The 26,573-nt window shown below is 40.5% G+C and overlaps 1 protein-coding gene across 3 annotated transcripts in view; it reads right to left on the reverse strand.

The window, feature by feature from the left end:
- Window positions 1-1,632: 1,632 nt before the first annotated feature.
- TMOD2 (tropomodulin 2) overlaps window positions 1,633-26,573 on the reverse strand; it is a 49,232-nt gene continuing 24,291 nt past the window's right edge. For all 3 annotated transcript variants that reach the window (XM_072962418.1, XM_072962416.1, XM_072962417.1), the window contains 5 exons: window positions 25,575-25,705; window positions 23,835-23,942; window positions 17,230-17,373; window positions 11,353-11,497; window positions 1,633-9,455 (listed from right to left, as the gene is read on the reverse strand). In XM_072962418.1, the coding sequence (XP_072818519.1) occupies window positions 9,421-9,455; window positions 11,353-11,497; window positions 17,230-17,373; window positions 23,835-23,942; window positions 25,575-25,705 (563 nt within the window). In that variant the 3' untranslated portion in view covers window positions 1,633-9,420. The remainder of the gene's footprint in view (window positions 9,456-11,352; window positions 11,498-17,229; window positions 17,374-23,834; window positions 23,943-25,574; window positions 25,706-26,573) is intronic.

A 26,573-nucleotide genomic window follows, 5' to 3' on the forward strand; every position in this document is an offset into this window, starting at 1 on the left:
TCTTAGAGATCACTGCTTCACTTCTCGGTGCTTACAAAGTGGACAGTGGTTTTCTAAATACACTTTTCTAAAATTTTGCTCGGGACCGACAAGTTCAGCAGTCTACAATTTGGAGACCTCTCCCCACTTCCCCCCTCACCTCCACCACCACACCTTTTGAATCATGCACTTGCCTCATTTTTCTACATCATCTTCTTTCTTAGGTTTGTTGGGCCCAGAGCATAGCCCCACTACCTTCAATCACACACACATGTAGTTCCCACGGAGGTCCTGTGATAGGTGGAACATTTGCAGGAAGGAGGCTGTGGGCATCTGATTCTGTTCCCTGACTGGTGGGACTGGGAAGCTGGGGCTATGGGGCACCAATTCTCAGAACCATAGAGAAAGGCTGAATGATCAGCTGAGGGAGGGTGGTCCATATCATAGTCAAATCTAACATACAACAGGCCCAAAGTCAAGGAGCTGCTCCTGAAGCCAGACTGCCAAAACCAAAGGAGGGCACCCAGAAAGCAGGGCAAGTACAAGCAAGCAGAAACATCAGGGAAGTCACAAGGAGCTAAAAGTCACAAGGGTGGGTCAGGAGTAACTCCTGAGTCAGCTCTATCTTATTTATATTTGAATCTTGGAGTGATGGGGGAGTGCCTGTCTGCCAAGAGGGAATGGACTGTGGAAACACAAAAATGAGGAAGATTCAGTCCTGCTTAAATTCCTGACATTGTCAGCATAAAATGGAGAACTGTGTTGTCATTAATATTCATGGATATTTATTTAGTCCAGAATTTAGGGTATTAATATCTAAGTGCCCTCTATATGCCAGGCAGTGCTCGAAGTGTTTCACATGTGAATCCTCCCAATTGTCCTACTGTAAAGTAGGATTATGACTCCTATTTTAGTGGTGAAGAAACTGAGGCTACGTAAGTTGCAGAAATTCACGCAAGAAACAGAAGTGAGATTTGAAATAGGCAAGTCTGACCCCAATGTGCACACTTGTTCACTCCTGCTCCTTACAGCCTCACAAATTGAAAGACTCCTTTAAACAGGACAATTACTGTACTTCCTTGACAATGAAAAGGTGTGAAAGCAAATAGGCAAATATAGAAATTAGATACAGGACTTCTATGCTGCTTGGACCTCATCATCAGTCTAAGTGACAAAGACTTCGGGCACAGTTCAGCAGGATGGCAGAAAGAGTAGGCTCTCTGATTTTCCCAGGACAAGTCTTTACAATGTAACTTTATTATTTGTAGTGTTCCCTATTTTGAATCCCAGCATAGCTTACAAAAACAAATTAATTCCAAAGTTAATATAAAAAAATTCAAGGTAAAACACTTAACCCGTTTGGGTTATCTGTATTCCTGCTCCCACTTATCCTAACAAATGTTAACTGTTTGGCTGAATGTGTGCTTTTGTGTATGTATGTGTGTATATGAGAGTGTGTGTATACGTGTGGGTATTTTCATTTTAATAATGAGTTCTTGTTTCTCTTCTGCCTACTTCTCATCTTCATCATAATAAGGGCACTCTACGGTCCTTTCTAGCAAATGTACTTTTCTAGTATGAGAACATGGTGCCAACCATTTATTTTAAAGAGACACTGTGTCTAAAAATTATCTAGATTAAATCAGTCATTACTTTCATTTTAAAAGGAAAGTTTATTAATTCCTAATATGCTATACATTTTCACTTGGAAATTTCATTCCAGACACAAATGAATACATTATATCTTTGAAAAGCAGAATGATCTCGATTAATTAAAACAGTATATTTTCACCTTAGCATTAAGTCAGGCTGGCTAATTCCAAAGGGTCAAAACACTGCACCTGTTTCTGACAACTGAGATCCTTATTAATTATCAGGGTAAAAGTATTTCACACTTCATACATTTTGCTTTTGCACACATTTATTTCCCACATACTGTTCAACTTCACATTTAAAAGGCAAATTAGTCTTTAATTCCCTAATGAATATAATCGTCTACCTTTGAAAAGTTTCAAAATGAAAAATGAAACTGTGAATTTTTCAATAACTGCTTAGCCAAATAAATGTTGCCAGTATGAGTTTAAACCGTCTACAAAGTATTATTTCCTTTGTTCTCTTTAAAACAATACAGGTACACGTAAGGTCACAAGTTACAGGCATCTGAACTGGTAAGAGATTACAGATTGGTGGCATGCAAGTATTTTACATTTTTAAATGCAATAAAAAATGCTGTTTATTTGTTTTCTTTAAATAGATGAAATAGAATTAAGATAAAGGTTTAAAATATAAATATTATTCCATCAATACAGTGGGTTAAAAAAAACAAAGTGGCAGAGATGAGAACTTTAGTTCAGAATAATTTCTTTCTCAACTAAAGATTGTCACTGGCAAAATTTGGTACTAAAATAAAATTTCCTTTAAAAGTACATTTTCTATCCATCTCATCTCAGCATATGGCCAATTCCTATCTATCCACATTTAGATTATCCATGGGAAAGTTTTAATCCTGGGCCAGCTTCCCTCAGTTGCACAGTGTACTTCTGATCGGTTTCTCTGTCACCCAGTCAATACTTGCTCAGATACACACACACACACTCTCTATCTCTCTCTTTCGACAAAAACCTATGAAAAACATGCTGTGTTTACTATGCTCAGTTTCTCTCTTTGCATTTCCTCCTCTCCTGCTCCACCAATTTTGAGGAGAAAATATTATATATTTTAAAATGTCCTTTCTGAAAAGGCTGCTCCTCCAGAACTATTCTGAAGACAGTAAAAACCACTGAAGAGGAACAAATAACTGTGGACCTCTTCTTCTGAACAAAGCCTACTGAGGAGAGATGGAGCTGCAAGGGAGGCATCGCTCACCCATGTTCAGAGGCAATGGAAACATTTTAGAATCACACGATTGTAACATTTTGGAGCTGGAAGGGACCTTAGAGAGCATCTAACCCACCCACTTCATTTTACAAATGAAAAGACAAGATAGATGTAAAGCCTTGCCCAACGTCACACGTAGCTGACATCCAAATCGATACTGTTTTCCAAAAGCATCACACGGTGGCAAATGGAGCATAATTCTTGTGGTGCTGGAGGACAATTCAATTCAAGCAATATTTATTAAGCACCTATTATGTACAAGGCACCTTACTAGATGCTACTGAAGACACAAAGGTTGATGAGACAGTCCCTGCCTCCCAGTGTTTATGAAAGTCCCTTGAGACTATGTTTCAATATCTTTCTGAGCAGAAAATAACACTGACCAGGGCTAAGGTTGCTGGTGATAACAAAGCGGCTGATGACCGGGAGAGCTGATCTCACAAATGACACTCTCTCCCCTTCGCTTCCGGGGCTCGAGCTGCTGGAGCCCTAAGGACAGTCTTCTTTCCTAGGCCTCCACTCACACTTCAAGTCTCAGCCTACCCCACCCCCTGAGGGGTGACCGAGCTTACAGGAGGGCAGCAGTGCTCCAGACCCTCCCCTTAGTTCTGTTAAATTGAAGTATAGTCGGTTTACAATGTTGTGTTAATTTCTGGTGTACTTGCCTTAAATTCATTATAAAATTTTTTAAAATTTATTTCATTATTAAAAAAAATTTTAGGAGGGGAGGTAATTAGGTTTACTTACTTATTTTTAATGAAGGTACTGGGGCTTGAACTTAGGACCTTGTGCATGCTAAGCAGGCACTCTACACTGAACTAATATACTCTCCCCCCAACTCCCCCTCAACTCTTAATCACTGTTGCTTCCTCCTGTGTCCAGCCTTAGGCTCTCTGCAAGGTCCTGACCATGTCCCAGGGTGCTGTCAAGCGGCCCAGGAAAATGCCCAACCAGACTCCTCACTGGTATACGTAACACCTACCACGCCCTTCAACCACCTCTCCCCCTTCTGTGTTGAAAGTGAAATAATTCCAGCCCCCCACATCACACTCATGCGTCAGTTCTCCATACTCACAAAGGTGGCAAAGATGTAATGGTTGGTTAGAAGAAAATAAAATGGATTCGAGAGGCAGTGGGAAACACTGGTGGATAGATAACAGAAATGATCTCCCACTTTTGTATAGCCCTTTCCAGTAGAATGTTTTCATCCCATTATCTGATCATATTCTCACCACAACTCTGTGAGGTAGTTAGTGAAGATTATTCCCGTTATAGTATAGCTGAAGAACCGCAGGCCTGAGAGACTCAGTGGTTTGCCCTGAAGTCTCCCAGCTAAAGAAGTATGGAGCCAAGTGTCCAAGTTTCTTGACTCCAAATCCAGTGCTCTTCCCCCTGTAGAGTCTATAATTGTCAGGCAATTGAATGAATTGCCCATGATCATACACCTGCTAAGTGTTGGTGATGGGATTAGGAGTCAGTCTCCACATCTGCAGTATGGTGCCCTTCCACCATACCAACCAGCAGAGCCAGTGTGCTCAGAATGACTGCCACGGAAGATGCCAGAGCAAGGTCCAGGCTCCTTCACCCCCCCAAGTCAGTGATGCCTCACACAACTGGGATAACCTCTGGTTCTTGTATACTCTTCCTAGAACAGTACCCAGAGGCAGGTTACAAATTCAAACCTTGAAACTCCTTGTCCATCCACCTACTAAATGTTTAATCTTCGCTGTTATGGGCAGATGGGAATGAGGTAAGCTGGGCAGAGCTTACTTCTGCCCTTAAGCAAATTAAAACCTTCAATTTCCATTGTCCTTCCTCACTGCACTTAGCCCCTTAATTTACTATACTCCTGAAAGACAAAAACAAAATTCAGTCTGACCTAGAGTTGGGAACAAGAGCAATGAATACATCCTTGAGGTTCTGGGTACTTTTCTCTCTCCAGCTAGTTGCTAGGAGGCCTGATCATGTGATTTTCATCCAGAGGGCTCACCTGATGCTTCCTAGCATTCTCACACCTCTCCTTTGCATGTGTCTCAATCTTTTACCTTCAAAGATGGCATGGTGAGTGATGGGGATATTTTCACTGAGGAACAATAAGGGGAAACTGCTACTGGAAGGCAGAGCTAGAATATTTCCTCTTAGTTCTATGTTCATTAAAATGAAAGTAGCTATCATTGCTTCATTAGTGGAAAAGAGGAAAGAAACTTCAGAATCATGGCTTAAAACCTAACTCCGAAACAGTCCTGCTGAGTATAAGCAACATACCACAGAACCCACTATTCACAACTTACTGCCCCCTACCCATTTTCACTGATGTCATCAATACTTGAACTAAAGATTTTCAAAAAGGCGCTCTACCCCCAAACCCAGAAACACAGATCAAATTATAATAATCTAGAGTTCACACACTTCCTCTGCCTCTGTCACAGTGCCTGCAGGAGGGCTAAGTACATCATATCCATGAAAAAAGAAACTATCTGCAAACGCTTTCATAAAATTTAAAGGGCTATCTTACATTCATAGCATGTTGATGCTAAAGCCAGTTTCAGGTCTGACTATCTGAAACGTTCTCGTAGAGTTATTCAGAACACACTGGTGGCCCTAATGCCAGGGCCACACTTCTGTCTGGAAGAGAAGCAGCCGTTCTTTGGGTCTGATTGGCCAGGCTTCCCTCCGGGAAATTGTCTTGAGGAGTATAGGCATCAGGATGCTTTCTGAATTTTTAAATGGAGATGGGCGTTTCTTGTAGGATGAACTGCGTGCTCTGAGATGGGTGAGCTGCACGTGCCCCTCCAGGTTAGCGATTCTCTGTCTAACCTAGGCCCGTGGCAACTGAGAGGAGACAGGGAGAGGGCCTGGGAGACAGCAGCTCCTGCAATCAGGTATCCAGCTTTAGCCAAATACCTCCTTACAGTATTTGGCAATTGTTATGTACAGAATATTTATATACAATATATCCTACAAAGATGGAAGGAAGGGGCTTCCTCATGTTGATGAAGATGAAAGCACTTCCACTCACACACTTTCGGCATATGGAGAGATTCGGTGCTGGAATGATGAAATGATTTCCAGGCTTCTGATATTTACTCCCTAAGAGTTATCTTCCATACATGCTAGGAAATTTGGTGGTTGGTGATCTAAGCTGCAAACTCCAGGGAGTGACTTCACATCTAACTTGGGCCGGAGGCAACTCTAAATAGGACAAGGGAAATGGGGCTGGGGAGAGAGTATCTCCCTTCAATCAGTGGTCCAGATGCAGCCAAATACCCAGTTAGATATTTGGCAAGACACACACACACACACACACACACACACGACATTTATTTACATTATGCTCTACCAAGATGAAAGGAAGGGATTTCATTGTGCCGATGAGGACAAAACAGCTGCCATTATCCACTGCAGGCAGATGGGGAGATATACTACTGGACTAATGACATGATCTCTCTAGAAGTCACCTTCCACATATGCTGGGATGGGTGTTGGTGACAGGAGCCTGCAAGTCCAGGTGAGTGATTTTACACCTAGTGGATGCCTGGACAAGTCTAAAAGGTTTCGAAAAGGAGGTGGTCTGGGGAGAGATGATCTCCCTTCAGTCAATTGTCCAGATGTTGCCAAATACCTTGACATAATATTTGGCAAAATGCCTCCATATAAAAATATTTTATATACATTATGCCCCACCATGACGGATGGCAAGGGATTAATTATGCTCAGGATCACGAAAGAGCTTCTACTCACACACACGTACTGGACAGATGAAGAAATGGTCCTAGCCTAATTAAATGACTTATACGTTCCCCAGAATGTCAATTTATCTTCTAATAGTTACATGAATACTCATGGAAATGTCACCTCTCAAGCTACTTCAAAAGCAAATGATTAACTGATTAATAATAAATATTTGAGTTAGCAGACTCTATTACATGTGACCCAACTATTTTATAAGCTAAAAACAGAACTAATTTGGAAATATCTCATTATCTTGCTTTAATACTATCAACAACTGCAGCATAGTCAACAAATCCTGTTTTTGTTTTTGTTTTTCCTTGCTCTCTGCCAGGGTCTGCAACAATTGCTTTAGTTCCTGGTCCACAGCACCTTGGGGCTGCAGGGAACACTCTGTAGGATCCAAGATTTCTTCAGGGTGAAGGCAAGAGAGAGAGTAAATGAGAAAAGAAAGGAAAAAGCCTTACTTAGTGGGGCATGTCAGGGACTCAGCACTTAAATACATCTGCAACAAACCTAAGGGGATAGGAGAAAGACAACTAAGAGAAGTGTTCTTCCCTTTGGCAACATGGTAAATAAAACACGTCTACAAAAAGCAAGCAAGAACTGTATACATTCTATATATTTATATAATGTGCTGATGAATGTTTATTAACCAGCAACCTGGGGGGAAAGGGAGCATTGAAGCCATGATCTGTAATATTTGCTGATTTCCATGGTGTAAATACTCCCACCACTACCAATTTCAACCTACCAACAAGAAGTACTGAATTGAGGTGGGAAGAACCACTGAGTCGGGCAGAGATGCACATCAGCACACCATTATCTGGTCTTTCTGCCACACAGGCACAAGAGTTGCGAATCATCTCAAGAGTATATAAATAGTAAAATGTACTTTTGAGTATTAGTTTGGCTTTTTACTACAATTTATTTCATTGTAAGTGCATGTCATTTAATTTTTAATAATGACTGTGCTTATTAACAACTAGTTTGCAAAATTCTTGATAATTTAATAACGGGGAACCTGTATGAGTGGGCTCCAACACACCACACCCAAAAGAGTAAGAGGGGAAGAAGAAACCAGACTGAAAACCATCAAGTAGGAGTTAATACTTTAAAAAATATATATAGATAGGGAGATGTAGTAGAAAACTAATGAAAGGATTTTTAGAGTTTCCAGAATTCAAGATGCTCTGCTCAATATTCTCTCAAAAAACGTAAAATATTCTCATGTTTCAAAGGATTTTAGAGAGAGAGAGGCAGGCATTTATAATACATGTAAATGTCCAATTTTATAAAGGCTTTCTACCCTAAACAGTTTCCATGTGCTCTACAAAGTAACTAGAGTGATATCTGAATGGTTTTCCCATTTACTTGTTTTACTGCTGTCAAGCAACTCAGGGACACTCAATTACTTAGTAAATTCTACACTGGGCCCTCCTTCTGCCTGACTCAGCAACTTCTTCAGCTCCAGGTATCACTAGGACAAGGGATGTCACCTTTACAAGGCTCAAAATCATACAGAAAAGAAGAAAAAAGGGAATGAGTTGGAAGGAAAGCAGCGGGGAGGGAGGGAGAGGTGCCTAAGGCAGTGTCAGAGTGCCACCGAGTCCAGCCTCAGGCACTGACAGTTATCAAAGACCCATGAGCTGGTGCCAGAGGCTGCAGACACACGTTCCCTTCCCTTAACATCACAGTGCTGTGCTGCCAGATGAAAAGATTGTTGCATCTACCATGCGATCACCTCAGCTGTACTTTCATAGGCTTTGTCCTTGAGATGACAAACATCTGGATAATTCACATTTTTTTCTGATGTTTGCAAATGTCTCGATGGATCATGCCATGTAGACAAAATCTATATGATTAATTTGAATGTTCACATTTCATCCTGTAACCTTGTTGCCCTAAAGACAAAGCCACAAATGCTTCTAAAATTCGCCAAGACAATGTAATCGTGTGTAACTGACAACCTTAAGGTGCAATTACTATTGTTGTATTTTGGAATGCACTATTTTAAAAGCTTCCCCCTTGCTAAAGTTTAAAAATGTCCCATCATGTCTGGAAAACTTTAAAACAGCTTCTGTTATCCATATAGTGACATTAAAGATCGGATTTATGTGGAATAATCAGTAAAGGTAGCTGTGCTAATTCATTCTGCTACCTGTGAGTCTGGCTTGAAGCTGTATTTGTGGGTTAATAAATATTTCGCACTTATTTGCTAAAGCTGTGTTAATGCATCATAATGCTCTCTTGTTTTATATGAAGAGAATACCGCTGATCTTCAATCAGTGGGGCATGTGCATTTAGTGATTTTTCTGGAACGTAAGGGAGAATTTGTGCTAAGCTGGTCGCATTTTCTCACCCAGGGAAAGATTGGCAATACTAACTTCCACGGGGTCAGAAGTGTTCTGATATATTTAGCCTTACTCAAAATTATGCATGTAAACAGAGAAAGGCCTCTATCATAATCACAGTTACAAACACATTTGTATACTAAGTTCCTTCAATGGTTAAATAAAAAAAAAGTCCATGTAAGAAAGCAAGACAACCTAATATGAAAGTGGTTAAATCGCTTTCGACTGTTGCCACCCACCCAGATCTGCACCGGTCCACGGGTCCAGGGTGCCAGAGGTGCCCAGGAGCCAGCAATACAATAATAGATGTTGAAAATTTCAAGACAAGTAAGTCATGCTAAAAAAGAAAAACAGTTAAATGATGAGTTGCGTGGTTAACGGAAATGAACAACCTTTGATAAAATGGTCCCAACGGAGAAGGAGAAAAACTTTTGTTTTCAAATCACCGCCGTGGTGAAACCTCGCCTCTTCTCGTGGAAGTTTACCTTCGGTCTCCTTCAACTCGCTTCTTACGAACTAGATGAGAAAGAAAGGTTTAAAAAGACCAGACGAAGGGACAGTCCTTAAATTTCAGACAAACAACATTAACCACACAGACGAGCAATCCTACACACCAGCGGATACAGTTAGCAAAAATTTCAACACTCAACTACTCTTGCCAAGAAATGGAAATGACACAGAAGTCCAGTGCCTTGTGGAATTCACATTTAAATAAAGTTGTGTCTGATAATTGGGAACTTGAATGTTAGAAGTTTCCCTTTTCAATGGAGTAGAAGGTCGAGAAAAAGCCCACGAAACAGTGAACTTCTAACTGTGTTTACTTTCCCCGATGCAACTTCTCAGCTTCTGTGTAACTCAGTCATCAGCTGCTCTAACTAACCCCCCAGGACGACACATTCAGAATTCTGATTTCAGCTTCAAGATCAGGAGGAGCTACAAACAGAAGTTTAAAGTCTCCAAGCCTGTTTCAAATAGAAATTCCGAAGTATCAACCTCCAAGGAAGGTGTGATTCAGATGGCTAGCAAACTCAAGAGATTAAGGGTCCTTTAATCTGGTACCTAGTGTCAAAGAAGCTGCGCCGACTGCCTTTCCCAGTTTGTGCAACCCTGTTCTTCTCCCTTTCACCTCCTCACCTGCAGGCTCCTCTGGTGGGTAGGAAGAGGGCTGCTCTCATCTTCCTGGATTCAGCAAAATACAGGTGCCCCGGCAAGGGTCCTGCCTAGGCTGCAGGAAATTCCACAAAAGCTGTTGCCCACAGCTGCCACTCTTGGGCTCAGGATCGCTCTCTACTTCAAACCTCTTGTTTTGCTTATTTTTCTTTGGTCTCGTGTTGTTCAGCCCTAGACCACTGTGTTTTCCCAGGCGCCTCCGACTGCTGCTCCAATCATTCTCCAAAGCCCTGTTTGCTGGGCTGCCCCCGAGCCCACCCCTTTTCACCTTGGAGGTAAGCACTGTCATATGCCTGGGCCAGTCTCAGGAGCCATTCGCTGCACCTTGGCTGGGCCCCAGGGTCTTGGCTGAGCCTGTCTGGGCAGGGAACTCGACGCTGACATTGATCTGCGCCTTCTGGGTCTAAGCCTTAGCATCCATCTTGTCCACCACCTGAACCCTCTCCATGGCCAGCACTGTACTTGGTGGGAAACCTTGTCCGGTTCCCCTGACCAAGGTCTGGCATTCTGTTCCCGAACCTCTACCTGGGGACTGAAACATTGCTGTTAGCAGACTGCTTGCCAAGTGGACTGTCTGTACCTGGATGTCCTTTTTTCCATGCAGCTTCAAGTGGCTGGGATGTCCCCAGACCAAGACTTCCCCATCAGTCCCATTCTTCTTTGCTTTGTTGACCAGGACATGCTCCACCTCAGTCTAACAGATGATGTGCCATGAATCCTCAGCAAAGAGTGGGTAACAGGAAAGATTAAAGCAGGGCTAACTGAAAAAGCTACATCTGAGCCTGACCCTCACAGCACACCTCTGTCAGTTCATTTCGCATGTAAATCCCCAGTGTATCAGACATAACCATATTTAAACCCAAGTACAAAAGCACAGTCTGGAGTCAAACATAAGTGAACTGGAAATTTCCATGTCACTGTGTCCATCTTCCAGTGCAGATAACAACAGAGGGTGATTATGTGTAAGGAAGTAAGTAAAGGAGAAGTAAATACATAAGGGAAATCAAGCAAAAATCTAAGGCTGTCTGGAAAAAAAAGAACAGTTTCTCTTGAAAAAATGTTACAATAAAACTTCAACACAGTGAAGATGATGAGGATTCCTGTGATCATGCAGTAATGTGCTTTTGATGAAGGGCTGACACCAGAGTGTCATGGTATCTGTGGGATGTTATATTCGAAGTGGAGAAAGGAATGGTCACCCCGCTCTTTCAACCGCTAACAGCACATACTAAGACCGCATTACCCAGGTCATTATTCTTTGTGATTGCAGCTGCCACTCTTGTTCGTGGCCCTTGCTTGGTAAACTGATATCCAAACTTGAGGATCCTTGAATTCTCCTCGAGCATCTGGGCAATTTCCATCTCTACGGCTGTACCCAACTGCTGTCTCTGATTGCCGTTGTGGACACAAACGGAGGACGGCCAAGAAGGAAGAGGAAACAGTTACTTGCATGGGAAAGAGGTATGGCTATTCGTTACACAAAAAGGCAAAAGTCTCAAATCGAAAGGGACAATGTCACGAGACATTTTCTCTCATACAATCATTTGAGACCTATACCTTGTCTAGAAGCAAAATCTAACAGATGGATGAGTCTGTTGGTATGTTAAACTGAAAAGACTAAGCAAATTACCGATAAAGGAAAAGATGATTCCAGATGTAAAATTAAAGCAAAGCTAATGCTTGGTGTTTCCCATTTACTCCAGTGTCTGCTGTTTAAACAAAGGAAGGGTGTTCTGCAATCGTGACACTGTCTTATAGCAATCAATCCAATTACGGAATTTTCTATTCTGGGATCCATATCCAAAAATAACTAAAGATCATCAACCAGATGGGCCACTGTCTCTCACCAGTCTTAGTAGGAGATCCTCAAGAAGCTTTACTGAAGTGGTTTGGACCATGGCCAGGAGAATGATCAAACACTAAAGGGGTCATTGGGGCTACAGAAAATCCCCTCAGTTTTTTAAGTTGGTGGAAAGAGGCTTTTTTTGTCTGTTCGCTTTTTAACTTGAGGCACAGAATAATAATTTAAAAAGCAGAGTTTTTAAAAAGTGGGGGCACGTAAGTATAGAAATTTACAGTTAAATTTAAGGAAACTATATATTTTTTTCATATTCATTCATTTTTTTAAAAAGTTCCTAGAAAAGACAAAAAAGTGAGTAAAATATAAACGCTTCCCTCTGCAAGTAGTCCCATTCCCCAAAAGAAAGCCAGTTTGGCAAGTAGTCTTTGAAACATTTTCTGCACATTCCTGTCTGTGTAATCACATGTACGTCTATGCTTATTTTCACGTGAATGGATTACACTAGCATATTGTTCTGAAACATGTTTTTATTTTTCATTTAAGATTAAGAATATATTTTCATGTAGTTAAATATATGGTTCCCTTGTCCTTGTAAACAACTGCACGGCATTCCACTGTAGTAAGTGATCATAATTTATTTAGCTACACCCTACCGAGTGACAGTTCTGCTTTCCATCTGTACTGTTCCAAACTGTGAAGTTCCCTTGCAAACATAGTACGTCCTGGGGCATTTCTGAAGCGTGCCTGTAGGGCAAATTATAGCTGGGTCCAAGAGTAAGGATGTTTCAGATTTTGATAAATTACTGACATACCCTCAAAGATTATGAGAAATCTTACTCTTAGGAATAGTGTTGGAGATTCATTGTTTTCCCTACCCTAGCCAACATGGGATATTATGAATCTTTTTCATCTTTGTCAATCCAAGGGGTAAAAATGTATTTCATTCACATTTATTGAATTGCTTTAATTTGCATTTCTCAAATTACGACTAAGAACAATAATTTTCTTAGGCATTTGTATTTCTTCATTTAGAAAATACCTATCTCTGTCATTCTGTCCATTTTTCTACCAGCTTATAGTTCCTGTTTCTAAAACTGATTTGTTAAGTATATTGTATATTAGGAAATTAGAGTTTTGTCAAACATGCTGAAAATATTTTGCTCCTTTTGTCTTTTTAAATTTTTTTAAATTTATTTTTATATATAATGGCTAACATTTGTAAATCTCAAACTCCCAAATTTATCCCTTCCCACCCCCTTCCCCTGGTAACCATAAGATTGTTTACTTAGTCTGTGAGTCTATCTCTGTTTTGTAGATGAGTTCATAGTGTCCTTTTTTTTTTAGATTCCACATGAGTGATATCATATGGTATTTTTCTTTCTCCTTCTGGCTTACTTCATTTAGAATGATGATCTCTAGGTCCATCCATGTTGCTGCAAATGGCATTATTTATTCTTTTTATGGCAGAGTAGTATTCCATTGTATAAATATACCACAACTTCTTTATCCAGTCATTTGTTGATGGACATTTAGGTTGGTCCCATGTCTTGGCTATTGTATATAGTGCTGCTATGAACATTGGGGTGTGTGTATCTTTTCGCATTAGAATTCCCTCTGGATATATACCCAGAAGTGGGATTGCTGGATCTATGGTAAATCTATTTTTAGTTTTTTGAGGAATCTCCATACTGTTTTCCATACTGGTTGCACCAAACTACATTGCCACCAGTGGTGTAAGAGGGTTCCTTTTTCTCCAAACCCTCTCCAGCATTTTCCATTTGTCTTTTGACTGTCTTTTTGATTACTATAAAGACTTCTTTTTCATTTTCTTATGGTCAAACTTACTAATCTCTCAGATTTTATGCCATGATGAGAAAGCCTCTGATTTCCTCCATCTGTTCTATGATTTCATATGTTTTAAAATTTAAATCTTCATTTTACCTGGAATGAATTTTAGGATAAGAATTAAGGTAGAGTCCCAAAGTAATTTTGTTCCAAAATGCTAGTGAGTTGTCGCACCATCTTTTACTTCGTTCTTTCCTCACTGAGTTGAAATACTACTTTGCTGCAAAATTCTCTGGTAGACTTGGGTATGTTCCTGGACTCTGTTGCTCTGCCAAGTTTGTCTGTGCTGGTATCATGTAATTTTGATTGACTGGTAACAGATTAAAAATATACATGTACCTTTCAAATCTGGAAAATTTAAGTATTGAGTAGATGAAGAAGAAAAGTTTATGGAGGAATTTTTGTGTCCTAGGCAAGTTCTAAGGCTTCACTCTGCTCTCTTTCTTCTTTCTATCCAGCAACCTGTCAAGTGAGTCTCTCTCTGAGAAATGAACAAAATGTGGTATGTCCAGTCAGACAATTGCAATTCTGGGTATCCACAGTGTAGAGGTTAGTGTTCTCAGCAATGCTGATCTGTGGGAGGGAGAGTAAAAGATACTGACCTTAAAGCCTCATGAGAAACTTTAGCTCATCACACAGTTTAGAAGAGCAGGACCACAAGAAGGACAGACCTGAGCTTAGGTCAGGGCTGCCCCAGTTATGGCTTATGCCCCTGTGGTGGGCCAAAGGTGCTCTCCAAAGGCAGAAGGAGCTCAAAGTGGATGTAGCTGACTGAGAGGGAGGACAGAAAGCCCTTTTATTTCCTCTTGCAAATCTTAGGCATCTGGAGTCCTAGATTTGGGTGACATATAGGCTGGGCATGCTGTGGTGATATAAACGATGTAGGAGCTGAAGAAAATGATATTGGGAGGATAGCATATAAAGGAAGAGGAGAGAGTAATAGAGCATAGAGCATCTTTCTCAGCCTGAGTGTCCAATGGGCACCAGAATTTCTTATAATTTGGGTATGTGTCTCTTTTTTATTTCAAGTCACTAAATACAAAGAAAAAGAAACAAAGTTTCAGCATATATTTCTCCAGATCACCTTTTCATGTTACCTTTTTTCTCTACTCAAATTTATTGAGCAGTTACCCATCGGTTTCATTAATGTGCATCACTGACTGTTCAGCTCACAGAGGCACCTGATTAAATCATCACTTGTTGACCTGGAGCTGAGCCCCGGTCGTGGATTCTCAGCAGGCCTTCATTTTGGTGCAGCTGCCTCTGCAGTGATGTTAAATTGGTCTCAGCTGCTGGTCCTGCCTGGGGAAACTCTCAGGGCTGATTTTATTTCAGATCCTTCATTACACAGATGAGGAAACTGAGGTCCACTTCTAACAGTGTATAAGTCAATCAACAAAATCTGGATGGAAGACAAGTTTTAACTCTGAATTTCCTCATTCTTGGAATAAAGCCAATACTTTCTGCAGCTGCTCTAGAACTTAATCCTTTCTCTTGTCATAAGAGAAGCTATTTTAGAGGCATACTGGAGAATGAAAGTTGAAAATTATACAAATCCATTCCTAGATGACTGAGAAGGGGGAAGACGATGATTCAAAGGGCATTTAAGAGAACAAGTTCAGACTTTGCATTTCAGGGTCTTCTTCACGTGCATTCTAAAAAGCTACTCTATTCTAAATTTTCAGGATTTTCGCTTACTTACTAAGTATAAGATTGCTAGGTTTAGCAACTAAAAATACAGGACATATGGCTAAATTTGAATTTCAATAAATAATAATTTTTAGCACAAGTGTGTCCTATTTGGGACATACCTGTACTAAAAATTGTTCATTGTTTATCTGAAATTCAAATTTAACCGTATTTTATCTGGCAGCTCTAGGTAGTATCTTACAAGGAACTGGAAACAGAGTATCTGGAACATTATTTCAGATATGGGGTTTCACAACAGCCTAAACCAACACAAAAAGTTAAACATACTTGCAAATAAGGAATCCACTTCTGTCTTAGCTCTCCTGGAAAAACTCACTAAGAGCCCTCTTAACTGCTTCCTGATATCAGTCTATTTGATATATATCCCTGAGGGTTCACTTCTTTTCACTCCTTATTTCCCTCTAACTTGTTAACCTACTCTCTCACTTCCTGATGCCTCTTTCTTAATTTACTAGCAGCTGGACACACTAGGATACACAGGAGCGAGCTTCCCGAGTGTAGGCATCCCCACATGCACATTTCTGGGGACTCACTCCACACCTCTGTACAGGGCAAGCTGTTTTGATAATGCATCCCTTCTGGGGAGGGTGAGAGTGAGGGAGTACCTGGTGGGGCTTCCCTGCTTCCCTGGTAACAAGCCTCAGGAGGGGTCTAGGGGTAGAGGACCTGCACTGAGACAGCCCATTTGTCCGGGTTAGCCAAAAAAAAAGGAGAGTAGAGCTATACATGGGATCTGTTGGGGTTCTCCAGGCTCAGGCAAAAGTCTCGGGTGGCATCCTGGGGCTTTATCAGACCTTGGAGGTTCCAGACCAGGGCATTTCCCAGACAGGCGGGGGGCACTCTCAACAGGTCCTCCCTACACTGCACCTCCCATCACCCCACAGGGTATGCCCACAATACAAGTCTCCTTGCTTTCTCTTCCTTCTGATCCATTCCAGGATCCTTTATTCCAACTATACAGTGTCTAGACCTCTCCAATTCACTGAATCCCATTACAGATACGTCCCTGTAGCCAAAGGGGCAAGGCACAGCATCATGCTGAGAACTGAGAGCTGCTGTCTGTGGCAGGAACCAGCTGAAGTCAGCAGAGCAACTCTAGAGACACTGTGGGCTGATGCTGGGAAAGAGGGGTCTTCAGGGCACAGGGGGTGGTGACTTCAGGAAAAGCAGCCCACTTTGGCTGTTGGTGGGACCTGGAGAGATGCTGCAACAGAGGCTGAGATTGTGATCACACTGTGGGTGTGGACTCTAAGCCAGACCATCTTCTAGAACCCTGATTCCTTTAAACAGGTTCTGTGGCCAGCACCAGACAGCAGGACCTGGGACTGCTCTTTCGGCTCTGGCAGCCTCCAACCAGGGACAAGGAGCCTGTTTCTGGGCATGGCCACGCTGCTTTTTTCACAGTCCCAGTGAGAGGCAGCAGCACGGCTGGGGCAGGACTGGGCTGAGATTCGTGCTAAGAGGCAAGGATGATGAAGGCTGAAAAAAAAGCAGCTGTCGACGCTTCTGCCCCCACCTCCTCTCTTTCTCCTCTGCTGCCTGAGGAGCCCAGGGCTGGGGGAGAGCGGACGCTTTCTGTCTCAGGCTGCCCCACGGTGTACCATTTAATCATTAATATGGTCTCCCACACACCCTCCACAGGCTAGAAGCAGTCCCAGTTCACCGGAAAACCAGAACATCACATCAAGTCACAGAACTGGGTCTTTCAGCTCCCTTCACTGCGGCATTCCTCCTCCTCACACGCACCCTGGGGTGTTAGCTCACCTGGTTGTCGATCTTGATCTCTGTCAGGGTGTCATTTTCTTTTAGTGCCTCTACAAGGGCCAGGATCCCAGCACCAGTGATAAAATTGGATTCTATGTTTAGACTTTTCAAGGTCTTGTTTACTTTTAGCATATCTGCAAAAGCCTTATTATGTAAAAAAGAAATAACCATTAGGGTTTCCAAAGATTTATTTACTCAACTCCCCACCCCTACCTTAAATAGATATTTTTTACAGTACTTAAGGAAAATCTTAGTTAAATCATACTTTCATCACCAAGTAACAAAAATAAGAAAACTGCAATAAAAATTGTTTAGTTTAATAAACCACAAGGTCCTACTGTATAGCACAGGGAATTATATTCAATAGCTTGTAATAACATATAATGAAAAAGAATATACACTGATATAAAATAAAACTTTGTTTTATTAAGTAAGGACATTTTTTAAAAACCCACTACCATCTGTTATCATTGTCATTTTTTAAAGAAAAGGCATTTTAACATTATAAAAAATGTAGAAAGGACATAATCTCAGAATTATTTCATTTTTTCCCTTTTAATATAAATGTATAGAAAATTTTATCACTGACTAGCATTTGGGCACTACTAATTTAGTCCTATTATTTCAGGTCATCTGTAAATCAGGATTTTTCAAAGATAACTTTAAGAACAAAATCACCCCTCAGAGTGGCAGAGCCACTGAAGACTCAGTTCCAGACAGCAGACTGCACACACATACCTGTCTGCTCTCCTTACTCCCAAAGTTTTCCACTGTCATGAAGAAAAGACATAATTTTTAAGTGCCTGGAACTCTCACAGTGCAAGAAAACAAAAAAAGAGGGCCATTATTTTGGAACATTGCTAAAATACAAAAAATAGAAAGACTGGAGGAGAAATTAGCACATGATTGCCTGAGACGCCAGAGGTAAGACTTGGTAAGGGCGTTTGATTACAGAACTGCCTTAGGAACACACAGTTTTGCTAGAGCAGATGGAGGGCACAGCACCCCTCCTTGTAGTTTCCCTGAAAGAGAGCAACTCCCAGCACAACTATCAGGGAGAAATCTCCCAGGATGAGCCTCTACTGAGGGTGCTAGGTCCTGAGAGAGCGGTGCAGAAACTGAGGCATCTCCAGACCTTCCACCAGATGCAGTGCGACGATGTCCAGGAAGGAAATATACTGAAATGCACCCGTCCCAGAGCAAAGCCCTCCTAAGTGGAGCAGTTGCGGAGGACTCCTAGGTTGCCTGTGGGCCTCCACTGCACACACTACAGGGAAGGCTGCCCAACAGTTCACCTGCCTCCTTACAAAACCACCCATTCATTCATTCAATCATTTACTGAAAAAAGACTATCAGGCTTCTATTGTGTGCTAGCAGTAGAGAAAACAAAAATCCCTGTTCTAGGGAGCTTATATTTGAGCAGGAGGGGCAGAGTCAATAATTGATAAATAAAATACATAGCCTGTCCGTTGGTAACAAATGGAGAAATATAAAGGGGCCTCCCTTTTAAGGGAGAGATCTATCGGTGAACCAGATCCACATAACTGCAGAGGGGGAGATGGTCCTGGTTTACACAAATCTATTTTGTTCTCTATTTGGAAATATGAACAGGCAACCAATGATTGCCAGACATATCAGGAAAACCAACATCATGAAAGAGAAAAACCAAGTTGACCAAACAGGATAACATGCCACTTACGGAACCAAGATCACTCAGGGAACAGAAATATGCAAAACTTCTAAATATTATTCTTTCTCTCTGTCCCACCCCATCTCAAAAAAAAAAAAAAGAAAGAAAGAAAAAGAAAAGCCATAAAATAAATAAATACTGGCTATTATATATATATATATATATATATATATATATATATATATATGTTTAAAAAGAGGACAAAGAACAAGAAAATGCCTTTAAATTTTGAAATACTGCATTAAAAATCTAGAATTATAAAATGAATGTGGCTGCAGACCAAGTTGGTAATCTAGAAGCTGAAGCTGAAGATGTTTTCAAAAATGTAGAGGAAAAGACAAAGAGAAGATACAAGAGAAATGTTAGGAGACATGGAGGAAAGACAGAGCAGCTCAGCATTCATCTAACAGGAGTTTCAGAAGGACCAAAAAAAAAAAAACAACAGCAGCAAAAAGACAACAGAAATGAACAGGGGAAAATCTCCCAGGGTTGAAGAAAGCCACGAGTCTTTATCTGAAAGAACCCACTGGATGCTCAGTAGAATAAATACAAAAGACTCCTAAGTGGGCACATACAAGTGAAATTTCAGAACTCCAAAGGAAAAGAGAGAGAGTCCTAAAAGTATCTAGGAAGAAAAACTTACAAAAGAACAAGGACAAGACGAGCATGAGTCACCAGACTGTAAGGCCCACAAGAACAGAGATTTATGTATTTGTACAGTCAGATAATTGTAAATGCTGGTGGTAAGTTTTAACTTTTTGGAGTTAGGCTATATGCACAACAGAATATGATGACATAAAATGTATAAAGCTCAAATGTGTGATATGATAGACTAACTACCATTCAAAGATAAAGAGGAAGGAGGGATAGAAGGCAGAATGGTTGTATATCAGAGTGACCTGGAAGCTTTAAAAAACATACCAATGCTTAGCCTCCACCCCAGATGAATTAAATCAGAATCTCAGACTGTGGCCTGGATGGCTGCTTTTGTTTGTTTTTTTGTTATTACAGTATAGTTGACTCGCAGCTGCATTTCTCAAAAGCTCTCTAGGTGACTAATATTCAGCCAGGCTCAACAGTCTCCTTATTTAAAGTTGTACAGACAACAACTAGAAGAATGAAAAAACAAACCACGACTAGTGATTGCTCTGGGGAGTAGAACAAGGAACTTCTGGACTATTTTAATTGCTTTGACGGTGGAAAAGACAAGAAGGAAGAGGAGAAGGAAACCAACGTGAGACAAGAACAGGATTTCCAACCTCAGCACCATTGACATTTGAAGCCAAATAATTCTTTGTTGTGGGAGGTTGTCCTGTGTCCTGCAGAAGGTTCAGCAGCCTCTGAGACCCACTAAATGCCAACAGTACCCCTCCCCACCATGACAACCAAAAATATCTCCAGACACTGCCAAGTGTCCCTGGGAGGACAAAATTGCTCTGAGTTGAGAACCACCGGACTAGAAGAATAATCTGGTGTAGTACGCAAGCAGTTACTTGAACTACAAGAAAGGCTCAAGGATTTGCACTGATGTTATCATGCACCATGTAAATTAAAAATACATTTATTCAGTGCTAGGTCTTCAGTTAGAATTAAATGCACACATTTTAATTAGAGCCCCAGAAGGGAAGGCATCAGGTCTTTCCTTGTGGACGCCCCAAGCTTTGGGATTTACTTCCATTACTAGAATAACAAAATGTCAGAGCAATTAGGCCTTTATAAAAAAAAGTTGCGGGACCTCTTGGCAAGTAGCCGGGATCTTGCCAATTTCTTTTCAACTTGCAAAAACACTTTTCTCATACTGAACAAAACAAGGAGAGACCCAGCCAAACATAACCCTGGGCTGGAGGCCCAGGTTCACTTCAGTTCAGTAAACATTTGAGCACCTATTACATGTGCTGGGGATAAGAACATTAGTAAAGCAAAGACAAGATTTCTTAAAGGTTATAGAAAACAATTAGAGTAGAAAAACATTTTCAAAGAGAAGGTTTTGCTGTCCGTACTTTACAGTATTGGGGGGAAATGCAGTTTCCTGCATTGCCCAAACCTGTACTCTCCCAGCAGTAGCCACGGTGCACAATTCAGAAAAGTGCCTGTTCTGAATCGACACATGCTGTAAATGAAAAGCACGCTTTGGATTTCAAAGATGTAGTACAAGAAAAATACTGTAAAAGACCTCACTACATTTTCACATTGATGTTTTGAAATAATACTATTTCAGTATGCTGGTTTAAAGAAAATGTATTATTAAATTTAATGTCACCCATTTCTTTCTGTTCTTTTTTTTAATGTGGCTTCTGGGGGATTTAAAATTACACATGTGCCTTACATTTGTGGCTCTCATTTTACTTCTATTGGACAGTGCTGTCCTAAACTTTTGATTTGTATGTGGCATCACTGCTAATAATAACAACATTTAAAAAAATACATTTGGGCCTTTTCTCTACATCGGCATTCAGTGCGGCAAGTTTCATGAATATTCCCTGCCACAGACATGGTTATATGGAAGTGCCTGGGGCATGGTAAACTGAAAATTTACCATTCAATAATTTGATTACAGGTCAAACTACAGAATTTTACAGGCTGAATTCGCTTCCTAGCTTGGCCACATGTTATGTACTCTTAGTTAAGTGACTCAAACTCTGAGACTCAGTTGTCACATCTGTAAAATGGGGATAATGTTATCTCACATACACATGGTTTGTTTACATTCACAATAATCCCACAAGTACTTTGTTGAATTTGTTTCTGAAACATATATAGAAAAGTCTCTTGAAGCTCTTGCTTTACTTTTTTGGGGGGGAGGGGTAATTAGGTTTACTTATTTATTATTATTATTTTTTTATTTAACAGAGGTACTGGGGATCAAACCCATGACCTTGTGCATGCTAAGCATGCACTCTACCATTGAGCTATACCCTCCCCTTATGAAGCTCTTGCTTTAATGCTGATTTGTAATTCTTAACAGTGAGTTGTTCAGCCATAGTCACAGTCTTAATATCTCTTTTGCCTGTGGGGTAATCAACCAACTTCCAAGCTAAGAAAAGGTCTTTCCTGACTATGGCATAGGTGAAAGGGGAACCATCTGGGGGCAGCCAGGTGAGGGCTAGACCATGTGAAGCCATCCAGGCATAAGGCTGAAAGAAGCTTTGCTTTCCTCTCCCTAAAGGATGGCAATTATTCCTTGCAGTTGTACGGTGTGCTTGTCACATGGCATGCATTCAATACATAACTGTTGGATGAAAAACAGTACCAAAGAGATAATTATATTTTGAATTTATTCAGTCTGTTTAGCAAGTTATCTATTTGATCTAGAGCAGAAGTTAGATTATTTTCCAGTAGTGTTGACAATGAACTATAAACTGCTCACATCCTTGCCATTTTACTGTAAATAATATATTAAACAGAAATAACAAATTATTTCTTTATTATCCCTTTAGTTACTTACATACAAAATATACTGCAAATATCTTTGGTTTGTTGAAAACAAGTCTACTAAAGGATAGAGATCATACACAGATAAGAACCCTTAAATTGCTAATTTCACCTTACCAATGATCGAGTTCTGCTCTTTTTCTATTTTAATGATAGGTTTCAAATTAAAACTGCTTTCAACCTACAAATTTAGATATGTAATAACTGCTGGAAAAACACGTCAGTTTTGTAGCTTAGTCCCTTTTTTACATGAATGTTTCTTCCAAGTTTGCCGTCATCATCATGGAAATAGTCTCTATCGCTGAGAGACTGGAGGGCAAGTTCATTTATTCATTTAACAGATATTTTTCAAACATCTGCCCTGTGCCAGCACCCATGATGGGCAGTCGTTACTCTCACGTTGTCTGGTTTTAATGCTATTTTAGATCTTCCGACAGACATGTTACTTAAGTCACATCATCAAGTCAAGAACACTTTTATTTTTCTAGCTTGATTCAAGTGCTGAGCATCAGATGCTGTAGAACCACAGGCTCATGCTCAGCCTTCTGATAATTGGCATATTTTAGCAAACGTTATGACAGTGAGGCGCTGTGTATAAAATATAGCATAGCTTGGTAGTCAGGAATCCGGGGTTGTGGAACCAGAAAGGCCTGGTGGTGAATCCTGGCTCTGCCACTTGCTGGTTGCGTTACTTTGGAAAAGTTACTTAACCCCTCTGAGCCTCAGACTGCTCATTTATTAAAGTGGGAAGGAACTAATAACAGTACACACCTCACTGTATTACAGTGAGGATTAGGTGAGGTGACACGTGTAAAGCCCAGAGATCAGCACTGGTATTTACTGATCGCTCAAGAAATGTTAGCTATTAATAGAAGGATTATCACTGATGACAGCAATGGTAATTGTATTTATTTGGGTCCAGGAGCTTCCTTATTTACTTGAATTATCTAATGTGCAGAGAAGGAATAGGGCTTCTGGTTGGTTATTTTTTTCATATTCTGGTTAATAGTATCAAACAAAGAATGTTTCAAGATTTGGTTGTTTAAAATATTTTTGAGACATATTAATCTATTTCAAAGATTAAAATGAAATATACATTAATATTTTTTAATGTTGGCCAAGTTCCTGTAGGGCTTGGGGGGGTCTCATAATAGCCAATGACTATGACAGAATGTTATTATAGATGCAAAAGTTTCAGAAAATTTGTACTAACCACAGCACAAAATCTAAATCTGTATTTAGCTAGATACCTAATCTAATCTTGTTTCTTTCTCCTAAAAGTGTAGTTTGAACAACATTCCAATGAATTCAGAGTGCCTGACTCTTGAGCTCTCGTTTTACTGCCTCATTATAACTAATTTTGTTTATTAACTATATGGAAAATAAAATACCAGATCTAAAAATTGTGAATTGAAAAAACAAATTAAAAATAAATTCTAATAAATTAAATGTTTCATGTTATATTTCTAAGGATTTTACTTACAATCGCCACAGGGTCATTGCTGCGGGTTGCGGCCAGGCTGAACTTTTTCACGTGGGTATTGGTCTCCAGAGCCTTTGCAAATTCCTTCAGGGTTGGAATTGGAATGTTCTAAGGTGAGGAAGGCACGGAGAGTTGAGGACCCAGTCCCAGTCTGCAGCACCTTCACCCCAAGCTAAGGCCCCACAGCTTTTAAATACCGTGTATGTTTAGATGGCTAATTGCACACTGTCCCCTCCATCAAGACACTTATCACCCATCTTCAGCAACCAACCTAACCTGAGCCAACAGCGCCACTTAGTGTCCAATGAGGCAATCTAGCACAAAGGGACATTCTGGCGTCACTTTTCTGTTTACCCTACTCCTCTCAAATTATGCATCACGCACTGTACTTCCTTCTTTTTCTCCTTCATTCTCTATATTCTAGCCAGAGTGACCTACTTGCCATTCTTTTATTATACCATGGTCTTTCTCCCCTCCATCTTTCAGACATGCTTTTTCTTTTGCCTAGAAATTCCTTTGTCCTTTGCTTTGACTGATTCCTACTTATCTCTCAAGATCCAGTAGAAATATCGCCCCCTTTGTTGGCTCTTCTAGGCAGGATCGACATTTTCCTTACCCACAATTCTGTAACATTTGGGGGCTTACCACATCATGCTGTAATTATTTGTTTAGTGTTTTCCTCCTAACTTAAGTTCTTCAGAATAAAGACTGAATGACTCTCACTCCACCCTCTACAGCACTTAGCACAGTACTGACCACCTGAGGGGGAGGTAACATGGGGAATGGCTCGAGGGTGACCTGAGTCCTGCAGGCACTACAGACTAGCTCTGTGACCGCTGGGGCAACTTAAAGGTTTTCAAGTCCCAGCAAGGATTAAATGAGATAATGAATTTGAAGTATTCAGCAAAATATATGATGCATAGCCAGTACTCAATAAAAAAAAAAATCAGTTAATATTATTAAATGCTAAAAATTGGCCCAACAAGAATGAACAAAACAGATGTCAGGCAGTGTTTTCTCCTCCCACCCCCACTCCCTAACCTCCTTTCTCTCTCACACATATACACATTTCTCCTGCCTTGGAGAGGGACTTCACTTATTGTCAAATAGAATAAAGCAGAAGTGACAATGTGTGATTTCGGAGAACATGTCATAAAAGGCATTGTGGTTTCCTGCTTGCTCTTTTTTTCTTGGATCACTTGCTGTGGGGGAAGCCAGCTGTCATGATGTGAGGATACTCAGGCAGCTGTATTAGAGGTCCATGTGGTGGGAAACTGAGGCCTCCTGCCAACAGCCACATGAGTGAGCCATTTTGGAACTGGGTCACTGTGCCCTAGTCACGCCTTCAGATGACTGCAGCCCTGACTGACAGCTTCACTACAGCCTCATTTGAAATCCTGAGCCACAACTACCCAGCAAGTCACTCCCAGATTCCTGACACTCAGAGATTGTGTGAAATAATAAATGTTTGCTATTATCAGCCTCTAAGTTTTGGAGTAATTTGTTACTCAGCAATAGATAACTAATACACTATATTTAACACAAGTACTGTGATTCTTTTAAAAGAATTCTAGAAATCACTCTTTTTTTTTTAAACCCACTTCTCTGGAATAGGATATCCTGCCTCAAAATCAGTGGCTACAAAGGATTGCAAACAGGTGTGAAAGCAGGCATTCAGTCATCTCCAGCAAGTTTCTTATCTCATAAGAAATCAAGCGACTGACAAGTACAGTGAAATACCTTTATGTTGTTGAGGTTGACCTCTTGCAGGCCGGGATCATTGGCTTTCATCTGCTGCAGACTTACTTCCACATTTGTGGGATTGGGAGGTTCCTCAAACACTGGCTTGACTTTTTCACCTTTGACCACATCTAAGATTCAAGTTTTAATTTTAAAAAGAAAATGTAAGGGCTCTCCCATTAAAAATCAGAGATGACTTCCCTCCAAACGACCTTTCTTTCATATGCTCTGATTCCAGTAATATTCTAATATCAATGACAATTAGCTTAGTCTCAGCTAAGCAAGCATAGGAAAGATGTGGGCTCTGAATTATAGTCTCAAAAGTTGGGGCTTTTTAAGCACAATGAGAAGTCTCAGTGGCTGACTTTCCATTGAGCCCAAAGTGCAGGAGGCCCTACAGCAAATTCCAACCCTCAAAAGAATATTCATGAGTGGTTACTGGTGCTCCACATGGACCTCTTTCAGACTATACTAACCAAACCGAAGAATCTAAGAAGCAGAAAAGAAACGATGAGTCTCTTTATTTCCCAAACCTTAATCCTCCCCCGGCCTCTTGACCATGGCCTCTGATTTCCATTTTGGAGCTTTAATTTTGAGAATAGTACAGGAAGAGAAAGGAATAGAAGAGAAAAATGGAAGAATTCTTAAAAGCAGTTAACAGAAAATGTTTGCAATATATGTAACATACAAAGGGTTAATATTCCAAAACACACAGAGCTCCTACAAGTCAACAAGACAACCCAACTGAAAATGAACAGAACAAGTAATACAATCAGAGGAATCTCTGTGAGTCAACCAAAAAATATAAAAAAGTAACTATAAACTCTTAAATTAAAAGATGAGATATTATTTGATTAGCCAAAAAGTGTAAAAAGAGATAATATTCAGAGTCAGCAACAATGTGGGGGAAAAAGTATCCTCACATATTGTTGGTGGGAATGTAAACTGGTGTGACATTTTTGGAAGAATAATTTGGCATTATCTATTAAAATATAAAAT

Source organism: Vicugna pacos, chromosome 6 (genome assembly GCF_048564905.1).
Source record: "Vicugna pacos chromosome 6, VicPac4, whole genome shotgun sequence".
NCBI lineage: Eukaryota > Metazoa > Chordata > Mammalia > Artiodactyla > Camelidae > Vicugna > Vicugna pacos.